Genomic DNA, 19,827 nt, shown 5'->3' on the forward strand with positions numbered 1-19,827 from the left:
TCCCCCCCCCACCCTCCCCCCCCCCCCCCCCCCCCCCCCCCCCCCCTTTATAAAATTTATAATTCAAGCTGTACAATTTCTTAAACTGTGGGAGAAATGCCTCTACCATAAGCAACTCCCCATTAGCTATTAATCAGAACATTGATTGCCTCACTTCAGTTGTGGTCAGAGATGTATCAATTTCTCATCACCCTAAGTGTACAAGACGATAGTCCACAATAAACTGTTTTTATCCAAACTGCTACTATTTATCAACCTGTACAAACATGATTTCTAAAATTAGGGAGTTTAAATGCCCATGGAAAATCTTGATTGTCATTCTCTAAGTATTGTACTGTTTCAATAACTTCTCAGTGGTTCTGTATCATGCACCCTGTAAATAAATGTGTTTTATCTTGTACGCTATGGTCTGACAGCGTGCCATTTTTCCACCAGAGAAGTAACGTAAATGAAAGCTTCCCCAGTGATCAACAGGAGTAATTTGTTTTGGGTATGTTATCCATCAACAGCATACAAAATAGGAGTAGAATACTCAGATCCTCGAGCCTGCTGTGCTATTCAATAAGACATACATCAAGCCACGGATTTGGATTCTACTCCAGACACAGTCAGGATATTATAACATGTCCCCAAAGGCACTGTCGACAAGTGTTTTACACTAACGAACTTGTTCACAAACCATTACAGTACCCCAGTTCTACATCCAAGTGTTACACTGCAAATGACCTGACCCTACCAGTACTATATACTAGAGTTATATAGTGACCAACCTGTCTCTGCCAGTACTGTGTCATGGTCTTATACAGTGACAGCCCCATCTTCACTCATACTATAATAGTGTTATACAGTGACTGACCTGTCCCCACCAATACAATATCCCAGTGTCAGACAGTGACTGGCGTATCTCTGTCAGTACTGTATACGTGTTAGAGTGACAGACCTGTCCTCATCAGTACAGTACAATGTTATCATGACAGACCTGACCCCCACCAACACAGTACACCAGTATTACACAGCAACACTCCTGTTGCCATCAGCAACACACTTCAGTGTTAAGCTGTGCCAGACCTATTTGCATGTCAAAGCTTTACAAATGAAAATTCTCCACATTTATGATCTAGAAAGACAATCTATTAGGGCAATTTCTAACAGTTTATGTGACCACATGGTAAAGGTTCACAGATTTCACTGAAATTTCCATAACAGTGCAGATTCATACAGCGATTGGGAACTAGGCATGTGATGAATTTCTTTTATAAATCTCCACTATGATTCTGCACCAGTCATTGGTTTGTACCAGCTACACCATTGTGCCAGTAATGTTAACTGTTACTGCGAATTTTGATGATTTGTATAATCTTGGAGCTGGCCATGTGTGATGTTTTCTTGTTATGTATATCTTCCTGTAGGCAACTCCTGAAGACACCAGTAAGTACTAATTGTCCATGAGCTGTAAATCATTAATTTCTGATTCTGACTGATGCATCCAAATTAAGCACACATTTGATGTCAAACGGACTCTTTAGCAATGCACAATTAATTTGGGGCAACCGTAGACCAGCAACTTTATCTGTAGTGATGGGTGCTATAGAAAATTGCTTTAGAGATGGTGTAGATTACCCTAGATGTTTGCATGCTGGTAATGGCTTGGTGGGCACAGCTGATGATTTGGTGCGCACTTTCCACTGTCATAGAGAACACCTCTATGGATGACTGCTTTGCTTTTTAAATTGTTTTTGAACTAAGTTAGAACCTCCCAAGTGTTTATCCTGTCCTCTGATGTATGAAATATTCCAACTATCAGCTCTTTTGCCCCCCCCCCCCCACTGTTAATTTCCATGTTGTTATCATCCCAACTGAGTGATTCTAATACTGGACAAGTCAGCTCCCACAGAATGAAACCTGGCTTAATGCTTGCATCAGTTACCATGGTGGTTTGCCAATGGACATATTCACATTAGGAAAACTATATGTATGACAGTTTAGAAAGATCTTATCAGCAGCAAAAAGAATAATTCACCCTTTTCTCCCCCAGCCATGTCCTTTACAGATACTCAATCCCACTGAAGTATCACTCCAATCTTAATTTGAGGAATTCTTGCTCAACTGACGATTTCCAGATTGATGGCCTAGAGACTTATTTCTAGTTCTGGGGGTCTGGATTCCTTTCCATTTCTGACAGCCAAGCGACTTCTACAAACTCAACTTTCTGTCTGGAGTTTTGCACACAACTGACAGACTATCTTTCTGCTAGAGTGAAACTGTTCTTCTGAACTAAAAATCTGATTGTTCAAAACTGAAACCTAATTCTTCTGGACTCCATTCAAACCAGGTGGTATCTGGTCTGTTTTTCTGTATATCATCCAATTCAACTTCGCAAACACTTTTCTGCAACTAACTTCCCACCTGTCTGATTGAGGCATTTAACTTAAAGTTCATGCTTTCTTGGAAATGATGGATTTAGCTCACTGCCAAATGACTTTGACCTCTTAAAAGAGGTCATAAAACTAAAGTCACAAAGCTCTCTCTAGTTTAAAACTCAAACTGTGAATGATAATACTATATACCTTTATTACAATATTCAGCTGTAGTCTATAGAAAGTACACCTGGTAGTGCCACCTGAACTTGAAGAATGTCTTACACTCACTCAGCATTTGTAGTTCAGACTTTTAAATGTAAATGGCACTATGCAGGAGAAGAAAAACAACTGGTGATTACAGCAATTGTATTAGTTCACTGTTTTGAGTGACTTTGGACAAAGGATTTTTGTAAGTTTGACTGCAGCTCATTTGTTCCATCCAATACAGATTTCTAGCATTGTTCTCGTGTGGTAACTTGGCTTAGTGCTCATTGGCCAAAAGTCAACTTCCACAGACACACACACACATATTCATTCACACACCAAAATGTGCTTACATACTCTCACACATAATGGGCATACGCACTGACACACAAGTACACACACAGCTACACCCACACACAGACATGATTACACAGTATGCACAGACATATCTATTACATGTAAACAACCATTTGCGCACATACGCTGACAACCACACATGAATGGACAAGCATATACACCCAGACATGCAAGAACACACACAAAGCAGGCATACACACAAAGATATAAACACAGACACATTGGCATGCACAGTCTTGCATGTAGACGCATGGGTCACACATGTACACACACACAGGCCCAGACACACGTGAAAACATAGGTGACACACGCATGCCTTCCCCACAGCACATACAAATACACACATAAACACTTCGAGACAGAGACGTGTACAAAGATGCTTTCCCATAACTGTACCTGAATAATGATGGGGAGCAGGAATCACAACATGATTTATTCTATTCATAATATAAGGAAACTGAGGCAAACAGGAGCATTCCTCTAGCTGTTTGTGGTTAGGTTTGGCTCACAGAATAGGCTGGGGAATAAAATCTGGGCCTTTTCTACACTGGGGTCTGTTCAACACCAGGAGTGGCCAATTACTCTCTCCTGTCTCTTATCATCTGAAAAGGTTAAGTGTGATCACTAAGGCAAGATTATGGACATTGGAAGAGATCCTCACGCTGGTGTCCCCGTGATGTAACCAGTGTCTTAGTACCAGCTATTATTTCCCACCCCAGCTGTCCTGCAGCCACTCCAAGGCAGTTTGTTGATCTGCTGAACTTTGCCTGTGCAAACAAGAAATGGAAAGAAACACAATTGCTGCCTGACTATCACAGAAAAAGCACCCATCCCACCAATATGTGATCTTTTCTTTACCTTTTTCTCATTCATGGGATACGGATGCCAGCATGAGTGCAGTTAAGTGTCAACCATATGCTGTGGGTCTGAGTCACATGTAAGCCAGACCAGGTTTAAAAAGAGGCTTCCTTTCCTAAAAAGGCATTAGTGAACTCGATGGGTTATTTTGGACAACGATTACATGATTGCCACTGGAGAAGTTTTAAACATTTCAGATTTTTATCGAATTCAAATTTCACCATCTGCCATGATTGGATTCAAACCCAAGGACCCAGAATAGCCAGATGTTCTGGATTACTAGTGTAGTGCTATACTAGACTACACCATCACCGTCCCTTAACCTCGGCCCTATAAGGTGAAACACTTAGTCCTCTGTAATTACGTCAAACACTTTGGTTTTCAGTCTCCTCATAGTGACACTGCTTCAGCACGACGTGACTGGGACCATGTACTTTATGAGTACGAAAAATCAGTCCCACAACTCATTACAGAGGCTGCATCCTTTGTGAAACAATCTCCGCCTTTAACTTTTCAACCAAGGGGAGCAAGACATCCAAGGCTGCTTCTGCCTTTGGCACTGCACTTTCCAACAAGGTTCACTGGATAATGATCAAGGGCAGGAAATTTTTTGACAATTCCAAGTTCCCCGACCTTCGTCCCGCGATCACAGAGGCCAGTGATAGTAACTTTGACCTGGCCGCAGTCCAGCTTACTCGGCACAGGTCAGGGAGGGACTGTGGGGACATGCATTCAGTGTAACACACCAATTTGTATATTTACCCACTCAACTAAGTAACATGTGGCAAATTGAAGCATCACAAAGAGAAAAAACATACCCACGCACTGCACCTTTAGCAACTGGACATAAACTTGGACAGCGGTTATGTTCTGGTCCAATCCTCATGGTAATACCCTGACCAATCAACGTTGACTCGCCTAGTCTGATTTTAAACAAAAACCTGGCAGTTAAGTGTTCCCGGACTCATTCTCCATGGCAAAGCCTCTACCAATTAGAGTCCCCTTGCCAACCAATCAGCACCCTCTGCTCATACAACATAAATTCCCTTGTTCCCTTCAAGATTTTGTATTCTTATGATTCGGTCCTGATCAACGCAAGACGAAAAACATCTACAGTGTCCCTTTTTTTTTCCAGCAATTTTCAGCTGAAGCAATGACCTGATCAACTAACTTGCCCCTTATTCTCTCTTCTCTTACTCTTAGACTGGTTTCAGAACGCCTATGGAACTCTCTCTGCTGAGTGATATGGACAACCACACGTGAATCCCATGGTGATCTCAAGCTGACAGTGTCAGAAGGTTAAGATGAATCCCATTCTATGCTGCAGTCATTATTATTAACATCCCAAGACTATATTCACTGTTCAAGCGCAGGGGAACACCAAGGCAGAGAATCTGTTTTTAAATACCAGGAACAATCAACATTTCTTGCTGACAGAGAATCCGGGTGGCACTTGTATCAAAACTGCCCTTAGGCAATCATGTAATGCATTGATTCGCAAGATCATGACCTGTGCAGAATAGGAAATAGTGCAGCATTTTCTGGCGGTATGGGGAAGGATGCTTCCAGTTTTTCAGTTCCAAGGTATGAATCTCCACAAGGATTGACCGGAGTTTCCTGGATTGACTTGGAACCATCTAGGCTGTTCATGTACGGTGAAATGTACACAATGCCATTCTGAAGCCTTATAAATATATTTGGACAGTATTTGGATCTGTATTTGGACAGTAGAACATAGATGAATTCCTAACATTTATGCAGTGTTGCATTTGTTTTTGTCTGTGGATAAATGGGAATTTGTATAGACCTTTGGGTTGTATCAGTGAAGCAAATAGCAAGCCAAACATATTCACAGACTTTCTAAGGGTGTCTGAAAATGTACAGGCGGGGCATTGTGGGTTGGGATGCAGGTTGAGCATATGGGAGAAATTATATTTCATGTCTCACAAATCATTTCCCCCATGGTGACATCTAACTGCACAGTGCAATCTAACTGTCATTGGTAGATCGCCAGTGACACATTGGACAAAGGCAGCATTGTTCATAATAGAGTGAGAACTCGCCTGTAGCCAGTTGGCAGACTCACTGTTCCCAATCTGTCTATGGCTTCTTGCCTACCTACCATGGCTGTCCTTTGTTTTTCTGACTCTCTCTCTTCTGGGAAAGCAAAAAGGGAGGGAATGAAGTCCAGAGGCAGGCTATCTTACCATCTGATTCCTCCTGCATGACTAAAAAAAAAAATCCATGAAATCTAGAAGATGAATAGCTTCAAAACACTGGGGTTAAATTAAGGAAGTTGTTGAGCCCATCATCCCAGAAACAGTATCTCTTCTCACAAAATCCAATGTACCCCTTGGTTAGGTGCATCCTTACCATGAAGTACACATGGCCTTCCTATTTATACTTCCAATATGTAAGACTCTGCACTTTTCAGAATAAAGATAATTTTCCACATCAAAGCATATAGACTGAGACTGCAACTCATTCATGTACATCAGCAGAAAGAGCCCTGCAAGTGAACCTCTGGGGCAGCCCGATCAGCATCCAGCCCCATCCACTGCTACCGTTATAATAGCATTGTTCCTTCACTTCAGCTTACGCCATACTCTAACTATTGTCAAACCTCATCATTGAAGACAGGACCAGCACACCTACGTTATCAAACGCCATTTAAATGTACACTTTATCGGAGTGCTACCCTTCTACCATGTGGAACAATACCCAAATTGTGATCTCTGCAATATCTCCGACAGTCTACCCCTCTAAGGTTGTAATAATTATCATTTATCAGGTAATTTCCTCGTGGGTCCCTAGTTCCCGGGTCTAATTTTCCGACGAGTCTGTCATTTTAAGGTGTGGCTTCTCAATCAGTTTGTAGTTCCTGGATTTGACTGTCCAATCAGTCTGTGATTCTTTGCTGAGCCTTTCCAATGTGTCAATAGTTAGGGATGGGGATAAGAAATTTTGGCCTATATCCAATGAAATAAAAGAAAAACAGGTCTGCAGTTCCTAAGCGTGACCATCCACTTTATTTCACCTGGCAGTGACCTATTTTTCATAATCACACTGTCTGCCCATCGTATCACAGAATGATACATCACAAAAGGAAGCCACTGGGCCCACTGTACATGTGCCAGCTGTCTGTAAGCTATTCAATGAGTACCACTCGGAAACGGCTCCTGGTGAGGTTGCCAGCAGTGAAAAGCTGCCAGCCCAGGATTTCCACCCATCTGGTTCCTTCAGTGTCAGACTGCAATTAAATAACACTGGGCCTCAACAGGTGATGTGGGACTTCAAACAGCTCTCCAATCACTTGGGAGGGACCATAATAGAACTCAATTCCTCGTATTAACTGTTTCTCTGTCCACAGATGCTGCTTGAGCATTTCCAACATTTTCTGTTTTCATCATGTGTTTAACAGTGCAGTAATATTGATAGTTTCCTGACCATTATTGAGACTTATGGAGTCACAGAGTCATACAGCACGGAAACAGACCCTTCGGTCCAACCAGTCCATGCCGACCATAATCCCAAACTAAACGAGTCCCACCTACCTGCTCCTGGCCCATATCCCTCCAAACCTTTCTTATTCATGTACTTATCCAAATATCTTTTAAACATTGTAATTGTAGCCACATCCACCACTTCCTCAGGAAGTTCACTCCACATGTGAACCACGCTCTGTGTAAAACATTTGCCCCTCATATCTTTTTTAAATCTCTCTCCTCTCACCTTAAAAAATGCCCCCTAGTTTTGAAAGCCCCCATCCTAGGGAAAAGACACCTACCATTAACCCTATTTATACCCCTTATGATTTTATAAATTTCTATAAGGTCACTTCTCAGCCTCTTGCGCGCCAGTGAAAAAAAGTCCCAGTCTATCCAGTCTTTCTTTATAACTCAAACGTTCCATACCAGCAACATCCTGGTAAATCTCTTCTGAATCCTCTCCAGTTTATTCATGTCCTTCCTATAACATGGCGACCAGAACTGGACACAGTACTCCAGAAGAGGCCTCACCAATGTCCTGCACAAACTCAGATTTATTATTTAAATTTAAATTCCTGCCATGGTGGCATTTGAAACCTTGTCCCTCTGGATTACCAGTCCAGTGACATTACCACATCTCTCCCAGGAGTGCATTGGAACAATCGAGTCTAGAGTTAACAAAAGTATGAATTAAGATTTCAGCAGATCAGCTGATGTAGGAGTGAAGTTGGCTAATGTCACAGAGAGTCTACAGTCAGCGATTAGCCACTGCTACATGGTCATATTTTCAAAGAGGCAGAGGAACAATTGAGAAAGAAAAAACATACAGCTGTAGGCAAACAGTGATGCAAAGAAACAAAGTTGGAAGATTTTGTCTGCACTTTCGACTAATTGTCAGCAAGAAACACAGTGCAGGGGATACCAAAATCAAGATGCAGTACCCATAGCTCCAAGCTGCCGCAGCAGAGGACTATTGGACAGCAAGAGGTTTCACAATGGGAGTTATGTGGCAGTGAGCAGATCTAGAGACAAGAAAATAAAATCACCAAACTGTGACAGCTTTGTCAGCAGCAAACTAGGTAACCCTCTGTGGTCTCTCAAACTGCACGTTTCCCCCAAGAATAATGTTAGACAATTTAGAGGAACTTCTGTGCAACTCCCTGTAGTTAGCGTGGAGCTGGAGGAACACAGCAGGCCGGGCAGCATCAGAGGAGCAGGAAAGTTGACGTTTCCGAAACGTCAGCTTTCCTGCTCCTCTGATGTTGCCTGGCCTGCTGTGTTCCTCCGGCTCCACACTGTGTTATCTCTGATTCCAGCATCTGCAGTTCTTACTATCCCTGTAGCTAGTGCCTTTCAGGAATTAGAAAATCCCATGCACGCCCACAGTCTTAGGAAGAAAACTTTATTAAACCTTTAAAGTCGTGTTAATGAAAACAAACTGCACTGTCCAGACCCGGACTCAACGTGAGGCATATAACTTGCTTCTAAAATCTATTACAGATCAGTTAAATAAGTCATGCTCCCAGGCCCGACCACTGTCCAAAAACAAAACTCACTTTTGCAGAGGGTTGCATTTTTGCCGAGGTTTCCTGATGTGATCATTATACATAGAGTAGGCAACACCTGGAAAAGATTGAAATTTCAACATCATTGGGTCACCACATTTCTTTTGCATGAGGATTTTAGCTCATTGCTGTCTCAGTTTGCAAACCAACAATCCCAGTTACCATCCTCAGACTGATGAATTTGATGATCACAGGTAGGGAATGATTGGGGTCTTGCCATTGACCTCAGTTTGCAAGAACTGGGAAGGGGGATATCAGCAAGGAGACCAGTTCAGGGATTACTGCTGGAAAGTTGAGGCAGGACCTGGGGTGGGTTTGCGTGCAATAACCCAGATGGTTAAATCTCACATTAAAAATGGATCCTTGGGCAAAGCGTCAGGGTAGGCAATATCTGAGATATCAGGAGTCAGGAGAGAAGAAGACAGGGGAGATTCACTTATAGCCCAGCTTTACAAGCATTGCTGAAATTGAAACTAGGTGGAAAAGCGAAGAAGGAAGAGGATGCTACCAAAGTTAATGAAGTGGAAACTGAATGAACTGTAAAAATTTAAGATGTTTTGATGTCATGGTAACTATGAATAATGAAGAGTTATTTTGAAACAGATGAGACACTTGGACATTGTTTGGTAGCCCAATCATCCAGCCACCAACTCATGCTCACCCACTTATACTTGAAAGACTGACATCCAATTTCCACAGATCTACTCTCCCGTTCCTGAGATCTGCCACTGATTCTGTGAGCAAAGACAATGCCCAGTGCAGAATCAAGATCATAGGGCTAGGAACTCACAATGAGCTCTGGCAAATCTCTGTCCTTGGGGTAGGGAGAGGGAGGCTGGATGGAGTACCAGTTTGTAGAAACAGGCTAGGAATGGAGAGGGAACAGCCAAGGAGTGGAACCCCAAATGGCAATGAAAAGGGGTGAAGACATTTGAAAAATGTACGTACGAATCAAATTCGTTCCCCCACCACCCCATGCCCTGGACCCCACACATATTGCTCCAAACCCCGACCCTCCTATCCTATTTGTAGAAACTGCACATGGATAGCACCTACACATGACCAGACCACATCCATACACTCCCTCTCTAATCAACAGACCCTGTAAATATTCCCCCCAGCAACATGTGGACTCTACGTATTCTCCCCATGCTCACCCCTCCCTCAGATTGTGTACTCGCACTCCCAAACCCCCTGATCCAGTACACTCTGCCCCACCCACAGCTCCCCAAATGGAACTACACCCCAGCCACCCACAGACCCCAGATTTGTGATCTTTTCCATCAAAGGCACCATCCAACCTACTGTGCAAACATATCCTCTCTCCCAGAAGAGGAAATACCCCCAGGCTGCTCACACCATATAGAAAACCTGAACGACTTGACTTTGCCCCATGAAAGAAACAAATAGATAAGATGTAAGCACAACTGGACACTTGGAAGTTTGAAGTAAAGAGTGGCAGATTGGTCACTGATGACAGTCTAACAGCAGCTCACTCTTCCAGCTGCTCAGCTGGCTGTGAAGTCCAAAGCATAGCACAGGGAAAAATTCCACATACGGCTCGATATTTCCCAAAGTACGCTTCTCGTGGACAATTTAAAATCATTGTTCTGAACAAAAGGAAATAAAGGTCTGATCTAAAAGAAAAACATTTTTGGAAATGTCTCATTCCTGAAATATTGCTCAAATTTTAAGAATCTTCTCCTTGGAATACTGGTGACTGACATTTTATGGCAGTGTGGGAAATGATTTAATGAGTGTTTATCTCTTACCCAAAGTCATCGCTCCCACCAGAAAGCCCTGTGCAGCCACCCTCATATGGATCAGATGCACCGATATTTTCTGCTTGGTTTTGCGCAGCTTGTGAAAGCCCAACGCCACGATAGCAAGACATCCCGCTATGCCTAAATCAAATAAATCCACTGCAAATTAGCAGGCAGGTAAACAAGCACTGGAGCAAGATCAGCCGACCCTCTCTCACCCACAATATTCAGCACACACCTATTACTTTCCACCATGTGCACACGGATGCAGGTTCCCCAATCCACATCATGATTAGTGATGCAGGGAGGAAGAGAATTGAAGTCCTCTAGACAAGAATTTAAAGAAATGGGGAGGAACTTAAAAAAGCAGGATCGCATACATAAGCGACATGCTAGCAAGAGTAGAAATGGGAGGATACAGCAGGTTAATGCATGGCCAGAAATGTGGTGCAGGTAAATAGAATATTCTTGGTCTCGGTGTGCTGCTAAACAATATTTACAGAGGTAAATTTACTAAAATAAAAACGTAAATTTCATATAAGAAACGCATCACTGCGGTTTCATCTTGTCACGACGCTACAAGGGAAAGACCATGTGACACTGCATCACTTCCTGTGATGATGTATACCATTTAGTTTGCATTCGACATAGCTAGACCTAACTCCTTATACTCCAAGGAGGGAGAGCTTTAGATTCCTGAGACATTGGGACCAATCTGTGACAGCAAGCATATGTACAAGATGGACAGGTTGCACCTGAACAGAGTTGGGACCAATATCCTAACGGGCAGGTATAGAAGGGAAAACAAACTAATTCATTAAGGGATTAGTCACCAAGATGTAATATTACACAGTAGAAACAGACGGCTTGGAAACTAAGTGGGAAATAACACAGAATTAAATGGGGTTGGTGAAATTATGAAGAGGTCTAAGTTATAGTTGAAGTGCATATGTTAATCATATTAGTGATTTGCAGGCACAAATCGCCCTGTGGGACTATGGTGCTGTGCTGATAATGAAAATCTGGTTCAAACAAAAAGGAAGGGTTGGATGCTCAATATTCCTGGGTGCAAAGTATTCAGGCAACAGAGGGAAGAAACAAAAGGAGATAGCATCACAGTCTGGATGTAGCCATTATTAGAAATAGAGAATGTTCTTGAGGGTCCAAAGACAAAATCTATTTCGTTGGAGTTGAGGAACAATATGCAAGGAAATTAGAGAGATGCATGGACCAGAGAATTAGAGAAGTGTTATGGTGCAGAAGGCAGCCTTTTGGCCCATTCTATTTGCACCAGCTCTCCAACTATTCTCCTGCCTTTTCCCCATACCCCTGAATGTTGTTCCTATTTAATGATCCAATGTTGTCTTGCTTTGGGCAGTGCATCCACAAACCACTCGTTGTGTGAAGTACTTTTTCACACTTTGCATTTGCTTCTTTTGCAAATAACCTTAAATCCTGCCCTCTCGTTCTTGTTCAATTTGCAAACACAATCAGTTTCTCCCTATCTACCCTAACCCCAGTCACCCATTCCCCACTGCCATGTGGAACAGTATTGAATGCCTTGTATAATGATAAACTATAAAGAGTGATAATATGAGACTTTAACTACCCAAAAGTATTCAGGAGAATGTTCTGGATCAGTGAGTTTCCTCTTTGATGATCTGATCCTGAGGAATAGACTGGCTCAAGTTGAGAATGTTACAGTTGTGCAGCTTTACTGGAATTGTGATGACAGTGTCATCAGCTTGGATTAGTTATTAGGAAGACAATCTGGAAATAAAATAATGCTGAATGAGAGCAAAGCTAATTTTAATGAATTGAGGTAGGATCTGGCCTGGATAAATTGGAATCAATGACTGCCAAGCAATCCTGTAATCAGGCAATGGGGGACCTTTAAAGAAGCGATGGTTCAGATGTGAAACAAACAGAGCACAAGCGCCCGGGATGATTGAGTTACAGCAGGATGAGTCAGAAAAACAAGGTCTATATGACACATATTAGCTCGATAATACAAGGAGGAATCAAGCTGAACAGAAAAGCTATTCAGAAATATAAAAGGAAGTAAGAGGGTCAAACAGACAGCACAAAACGACAGCTGACAGAAAAGTAATCCAAAAGCCTCCTAAGGCACCTTAAAATTGAAAAGGGTTTTCAAGGGGGTGCTGAGGCTGAATAGGGTCCAAAACGGAAACTTACTGAGGCCCAAGTACATTGTGTTTACCAAGGAAGAGAAGGGTGCTGAGGTACGAAATGGGATAACAATCGAAAGAAGTAGTACCAAAAAGGCTGACTGTAGTTAAAGGGGATAAGTTACCCAGTCTGGATGGAAGGGATCCTAGGTTGTCAAGGGGTAGGAGCTACACACATTATGGCCACAATTTTCCAATAGACACTCTGGTAAGCCAGAGAATTGGAGAATTGCAAATGATCTAAAGACAAAGTACATTAAGGGCAAGTGAGCAACTAGGGTGAGAATAGGGTCCCTTAAAGATCAATGAGGCCATCCATGTGTGGAACCACAGGAGACGGGTGAGATATTAAACGAATATTTTTGCATCAGTATTTACTATGGAGAAAGACATGGAAGCTAGGGAACTTGGGGAAATAAATAGGGATGTCTTGAAAACAGTCCACATTACACAGCAGGGGGTGCTGGAGTTCTAAAATCGTGTAAAGGTAGATAAATCCCAGGGACCTGATCAAGCGTATCCCAGGACATTGTGGGGCCCCTAAATATTTGTATCATCTACAGCCATGGGTGAGGTGCCAGAAGACTGAACGTTGGCTAATGTTTTGCCTTTATTTAAGACAGGCTGCAAAGAAAAGTCAGAGAATTATAGACTGGTGAGTCTGATGTCAGTGGTGGGTAAGTTGTTGGAGGGGATCCTGAGAGACAGGATTTACATGAATTTGGAGATGCAAGGACTGATAGGAATAGTCAGCATGGCTTTGTGTGAGGGAAATTGTGTCTCACATACTTGATTTTTATTTTATTTTTGAGGGTGTGACCAAGAGTATAGATGAGGTCAGAATGGTAGACATTGTCCCATGGATTTTAGTAAGGCCTTTGAAAAGTTCTCCATGGTAGACTGATTAGTAAAGTTGGATCATGTGGGATTCAGGGAGGGCTAGCTAACTGGATACAAAATTGGCTTGACAGAATGAGACAGAGGGTGGTGGTAGAGGGTTGTTTTTTGGTTTGGAGGCCTGTGACCAGCGGTGTTCCGCAGGGATCAGTGCTGGGTCTGCTGTTTATTGTTGTTTATATAAACAATTTGGATGAGAATATATGAAGCGTGGTTAATAAGCTTGCAGATGACACCAAAATTGGTGGTATAGTGGACAGTGAAGAAGGTTACCTCAGAGTACAACAGGATCTTGATCAGCTGGGCCAATGGGCCAAGGAGTGGCAGATGGAGTTTTTTTTTAATTCATTAACAGGATGAGGGTGTCACTGGCTAGGCAGCATTTATTGCCCATCCCTAATTGCCCAGAGGGCAGTTGAGAGTCAACCACATTGCTGTGGGTCTGGAGTCAGATGTAGGCCAGACCAGTTAAGGATGGTAGTTTCCTTCCCTAAAGGGCATTAGTGAACCAGATGGGTTTTTCCGACAATCAACAATGGTTTCATGGTCATCACTGAATTCAAATTCCACCATCTGCCATGGCAGGATTTGAACCCTGGTCCCCAGAATGTTATCTGGGCTTCTGGATTAACAGTCCAGTGATAATACCACTAGGCCATCACCTCCCCTATAGTTAAATTTAGACAAGTGCAAAATGTTGCATTTTGATATGATAAATCATGACAGGACTTACACACTTAATGGTAGGGCCCTGGGGAGTGTTGTCAAACAGAGACACTTAGGGGTTCAGGTACATGGTTCCTTGAAAGTGATGTCATAGGTAGACAGGGTGGTGAAGAAAACTTTCATTGGTCAGAGCACTGAATGTAGGAGTTGGGACATCATGTTGTGGCGAAACAGGCCACTTTTGGATTACTGTCAACAGTTCTGATTGTCCTGCTATGGGAAGGATATTATTAAATTAGAAAGAGTACAGAAGAGATTTACAAGGATGTTACACGACTGGAGGGTTTGAGTTATGAGGAGAGGCCAGATAGGCTGGGACTTTTTTTCCCCTGGAGCGTAAGAGGTTGAGGGGTGACCTTTATAGAGGTTTATAAAATCATGAGGGGCATGGATAAGGTGAATAGCCAAGGTCTGTTCCCTGGGGTAGGGGAGTTCTAAACAAGAGGGCATGGCTTTAAGGTGAGAGGGGAGATTTAAAAGGGACCCGAGGGGCAACTTTTTCACACAGAGGGTGGTGTGTGTGTGGAATGAGCTGCCAGAGGAAGTGGTAGATGCAGGTACAATTACAACATTTAAAAGGCACTTGGACAGGTACATGAATAGAAAAGGATAAGGGCCAACATAGGCAAATGGGACTAGTTTAGTTTGGGAAACTTGGTTGGCGTGGACGAATTGGACTGAAGGGTCTGTTTCCGTGCTGTTTGACTCTATGGCAGAGATCAATCATCTAGTTATACACTAGCGAATTTAACAGCAGTGGTAGGGAAACTTTAAGAAATAACAACCACTTGTACAAGCATAGATTAATAAAGAAAAGCCGGTGAAGATCTGTTATGAGTTAATCAAGTTTGATGAACTTGATTGAGTTTTTGGTAAGGTTGCAGAGAGGGTGGATGAGGACACTGCAGTTGATGTTAAGTATACGGATTCTCAAAAGGCTTCTAATAATATACATGTTAGGCTTATGAGCAAAGTTGAGCTTTGTGCTATAAAGGGGACAGTATTAGCACAGACACAAGATAGGCTTTGGGACAGGAAACAGCAGGCAGAAGGCAGATGGAATTTGATGCAAAGTATGACAGAATACATTTTTGTTGGGAAAATGAGCAGTCAATACAAATTAAATGTAAGTTATTAAAAGAACCTGAAAGTGTTGATGCAATATCTTTAAATACACAGGCTAGCACAGCTATCCGATAAAGCATATAGGATACTGGGATTTCTAGATAGAGGCAGATTTTAAAAAGCCAGTATACCTATACCTATATATTAATTGGGCCTCAGCTGGAAAAATGTTTGGCATTTTAAGAGAGACATAAAGGTTCCATGGGTGATTTGGTGATGGGGAGAAAAATCGTTCAGTTGTGTTTAAGAGCACTTCTGAATATAAGGAGAAAAGAGAGACATAAAGACTTTGGAGAGGATAAAGACTAGGAAGGTACCAGGGATAAGAGAGAATCATACCCAGGAACAAAAGAACCATGGGGCTGGAAACTGCAGAATCAATGGGAAGTCACAGATCTCGGGTCAGTTAGTCTGACCTCAATAATTGGAAAAGCACAGTGATCAACCACGAACCCCAAAAATTAAACTGAGCAGTATGGAATAAACCAGTAAATAAGATTCAATCTACCTTTGAAGAGGCAAATCATGTTTGAACACCCACAGGGTCTAATTTGGAGGATTGTCCTCTTTGGTTTAGGGTTCCCAAAGACAGACGCACAGACACACACAGTGATGAATGCACTAATTTGGTGATGTGTGAGGAGGGAAAATGATCACCAGAATACAAGGAAAGTTGGAATAACCCAACTTTCAAGGCCCCAAAAAGCAGATTTGGCTTGTTTCAAATGGAATAGATTCTGCTTCAATAACCAAGGTGAATGTGAAAAGTGAAACTCCTTCTAGGAACTGAATAAATTCTCTTGAATATAAAATGAGGCCTCTGTATGCCAGTTGCACTTTCTCTTTAAACTCAACAAAATAATCCCTCCTAAACCTTTTCTGCATATCATACACGTACAGCCACTGACACAAGGAATTAGTGACTCTGCAGCACCAGCAAGAATGAACCATTCTCTTTTATCCACTTGTGTGCTGTACATCTACAGGAGGTGAGACAGAGACACATACTGTATCCGGTGAAGTCAATCGATCCCATTTACCCGTGTACTGTACATCTACAGGAACTGACACTGAGACACACAGACAGACCATACAGTAGCAGACAGGAGTAAATCATACCCTTCTATTCACAGTATAGTGTACATGTACAGGAGCTGAACTGAGACACACCCTTGCTGTACTGTACCAGACAGGAGTGAATCATTCCCTTTTACCCATAGTGTACTGTACATATAAAAGGTAAATTCACCATAGTCCTACTGGACCATTGTGCTGCCCTCTCATTATAGACAGACAAGTGGTGGTGGTTTAACTTGAGGGTCACCACACCTCAGGCGAGGGGGGAGGTTGAGGAGGAGAGTCCTTCATGAAAACCTCACCCAGTGCTAGAATTTAACCCACGGCATTGGCGTTATACTGCATCATGAACCAGCCATCGAGTCCACTGAACCGGCCAACCCCATACATGTACAGGACCTAAAGCTGGCACACACACAGACCAAACTGTACCAGTCAGGAGTGAATCATTCCCTGTTACCCACTGTATACTGTACATATACAGGAGCTGACACTGAGACACCCCAGCACGAGATAGTAGTGTCAGGTTTGCAGTGTATACTTTATTGCTGTTTTATGCCTCAGACAGATTCATACCGAATGGAATGAATGGCGACTCCTTTGATTTTCTGAGAAGCTTGGAACTTTCACTTTCATCCTGAGATGAGGACCAAGAATTATTCGATGATGACATTACTTCCTGAAAAAAAAAATTAAATGAAAAGAACAGAGAAAATCCACAGTAGCACATAAACGTCAAGAGATACACTGCCCTTATGCACGCCATAAACAAACTACAATCACGGACTCCCATCTAAGGGAACAAACCAGATGAAATGCATCGTAGGATGTATCGTGAAGTGAGAGTGAAAATTGCAGAGTCACTGGCCATATCTTTTTGGTCTTCTTTAGACTCAGGTATAGTGCCAGTGTTCTGGAGAATTATAATTCTTACACCTTCATTCAAGAAAGCGTGTAAGAATAACCCTAGCAAGTACAGACCAGTCAGTTTAACTTTGATGGTGGGGAAACTTCCAGAAACAATAAGCCAGGATAAAATTAATAGTCACATGGACAAGTGCAATTTGATTAAGAGAAGCCAGCAGAGATTTCTTAAGGAAAAATTGTGTTTAACCAACTTACTGTAGGTTTTTGAAGAGGTAACAGAGAGAGTTGATGAGGGCCATACTGTTGAAGTTATGGACATGGACTTCCAAAAAGGCCTTTAATACAGTAACACACAACAGACCTGTGAGCAAAGTTATAGGTAATGGAATAACAGGGTCAGTAGCAACATAGATTCAAAAGTGGCTGAGGGATAGGAAACAGAGTATTAGTTAATGGATTTTTTTGGGGCTGGAGGAAGGTTTGCATTGGAATTGTATTGTATTGAGACCATTGCCTTTCCTGAAATATATAAATGATTTAGACCTTAGTGTGCAGGGAACAATTTAAAAGCTTACAGATGATACAAAACTTGAAAGTTGTGAACGGTAAGGAGGATAGTGAAGAGGGGCAGATAAAGGTTGGTGTGTACATGTGAAGTGATTCATTTTGGTACGAAGAACATGAGGCAATACAAAAGGTACAATTTTTAAGGGGGTACATGAATAGAAGGACCTGGTTGTGTATATGTATAGAGACCCGGGTTCAAGTCCCACCTGCTTCAGAGGTGTGTAATTACATCTCTGAACAGATTCATTGGGAAAAATAGGTCAAATTCTAATAAAGAGTCAATTTTAAGAGCTTCTTGTGGCACAGTGGAAGCATCACTTATTTTTATTATTCATTCATATGACATAGGCATCGCTGGCTGGGTCAGCATATAATGCCCATCTCTAATTACCCTTAAGGAGGTGGTGGTGAGCTGCCTTCATGAACCGCTGCAGTCCACCTGCTGTAGGTTGACCCACAATTCTATTTCGGAGGGAATTCCAGGATTTTGTCCCAAGTGACACTGAAGGAGCAGTGATATATTTCCAAGTCAGGATGGTGAGTGGCTTGGAGGGAAACTTGCAGGTCATAGTGTTCCCATGTATCTGCTACCCTAGACCTAGATGGAAGTGCTTATGAGTTGTTATCTAAGGATCTTTCACAAATTTCTGCAGTTGCTTCTGAACAATAATGCTACTGAACAATGATGAAGTGACTGAATGTTTGTGGATGTGGTTCCAATCAAACGGGCTACTTTGTCCTGGATGGTATCAAGCTTCTTAAGTGTTGTTGAAGCTGCACTCATGCAGGCAAGTGGGGAGTATTCCATCATACTCCTGACTTGTGCCTTGTAAATAATGGACAGGCTTTGGGGAATCAGAAGGTGAATTACTTGCCACAGTATTCCAAGCATCTTACCTGTTCTTGTAGTCAATGTATTTATAATATGACAAATCCAATTCAGTTTCTGGTCAATGGTAACCCCCCCCAGGTTACTGATAATGGGGGATTTAGTAATGGTGATACCATTGAATGTCAAAGGTCAATGGTTAGATTCTTTCTTGTTGGAAATGGTCATTGCTTCGCTTTTGTGTGGCATGAATGTTACTTGCCTGGATATTGTCCAGGTTCTATTATATTTGAACATGGACTGCCTCAGTATCTGAGAAGTCACGAATAGTGCTGAACATTGTGCAGTCATTTGTGAACATCCCCACTTCTGACCTTGTGATGGCAGTAAGGTCATCAATGAAGCAGCTGAAAATGGTTAGGCCTAGGACACTCCCTTGAGGACTTCCTGGGGTTGAGATGACTGACCTCCAACAATTATAACTATCTTCCCATGGGGTATGACTCCAATGAGCAGACAGTTTTACCCCTCCCCCCATTCCCACTGACTCCAGTTTTGCTCGGGCTCTTTGATGCCACACTTTACCAAATATGACTTTGATGTCAAGCACTGTCACTCTCACCTTATCTTTGGAATTCAGCTCTTTTGTCCACATTTGAACCAAGGCTGTAATGAGGTCAGGGCCTGAGTGGCCCTGTCAGAACCAAGGGGCATATAGCTCAAGAGCAAGGAGGTCCTGTTGAACTTTTATCAGACACTTGTTCACCTTCAGCTGGGGTGTTGCATCCAGTACTGGGGCTGCGCCTTAGGGGGGATGTGAACGCATTGGAGAGATTGCAGAAAAGATTCAAGAGAATAGTTCCAGGTGTGAGGAGCTTCAGTTAGTTATGTGAAGATAGATTTGATACTTTGGGATTAGTTTCCTTGGAAAGGAGAAGAATGAGAGGAGATTTGA

The 19,827-nt window shown here is 42.4% G+C and overlaps 2 protein-coding genes across 7 annotated transcripts in view; one reads left to right on the plus strand and one right to left on the minus strand.

Moving 5' to 3' along the window:
• slc11a2 (solute carrier family 11 member 2) overlaps positions 1-6,944 on the plus strand; it is a 137,700-nt gene extending 130,756 nt beyond the window's left edge. Inside the window, exons 17-18 of one of the 2 annotated variants that reach the window (XM_048618791.1) lie at positions 1,410-1,428; positions 4,983-6,944. In XM_048618791.1, the coding sequence (XP_048474748.1) occupies positions 1,410-1,428; positions 4,983-5,023 (60 nt within the window). In that variant the 3' untranslated portion in view covers positions 5,024-6,944. The remainder of the gene's footprint in view (positions 1-1,409; positions 1,429-4,982) is intronic. The other variant, XM_048618790.1, reaches the window with a different exon arrangement.
• The window catches only part of LOC109925297 (HIG1 domain family member 1C-like), a 151,434-nt gene that overhangs the window by 129,859 nt on the left and 1,748 nt on the right, over positions 1-19,827 (minus strand). For 3 of the 5 annotated variants that reach the window (XR_007265869.1, XM_048618793.1, XM_048618792.1), the window contains exons 2-4: positions 17,186-17,288; positions 10,605-10,736; positions 8,824-8,890 (exon numbers count right to left, since the gene is read on the minus strand). Coding sequence is in view for 4 of the 5 variants with exons in the window: in XM_048618793.1 (XP_048474750.1) it covers positions 8,824-8,890; positions 10,605-10,736; positions 17,186-17,282 (296 nt within the window). In the remaining variant the exon portion in view is untranslated. Of the gene's footprint in view, positions 1-8,823; positions 8,891-10,604; positions 10,737-10,833; positions 11,165-17,185; positions 17,289-19,827 lie in introns of those variants that run through there. The other 2 variants (XM_048618795.1, XM_048618794.1) reach the window with 2 other exon arrangements.

The sequence above is a fragment of the Rhincodon typus genome, chromosome 41, assembly GCF_021869965.1.
Source record: "Rhincodon typus isolate 14 chromosome 41, sRhiTyp1.1, whole genome shotgun sequence".
NCBI lineage: Eukaryota > Metazoa > Chordata > Chondrichthyes > Orectolobiformes > Rhincodontidae > Rhincodon > Rhincodon typus.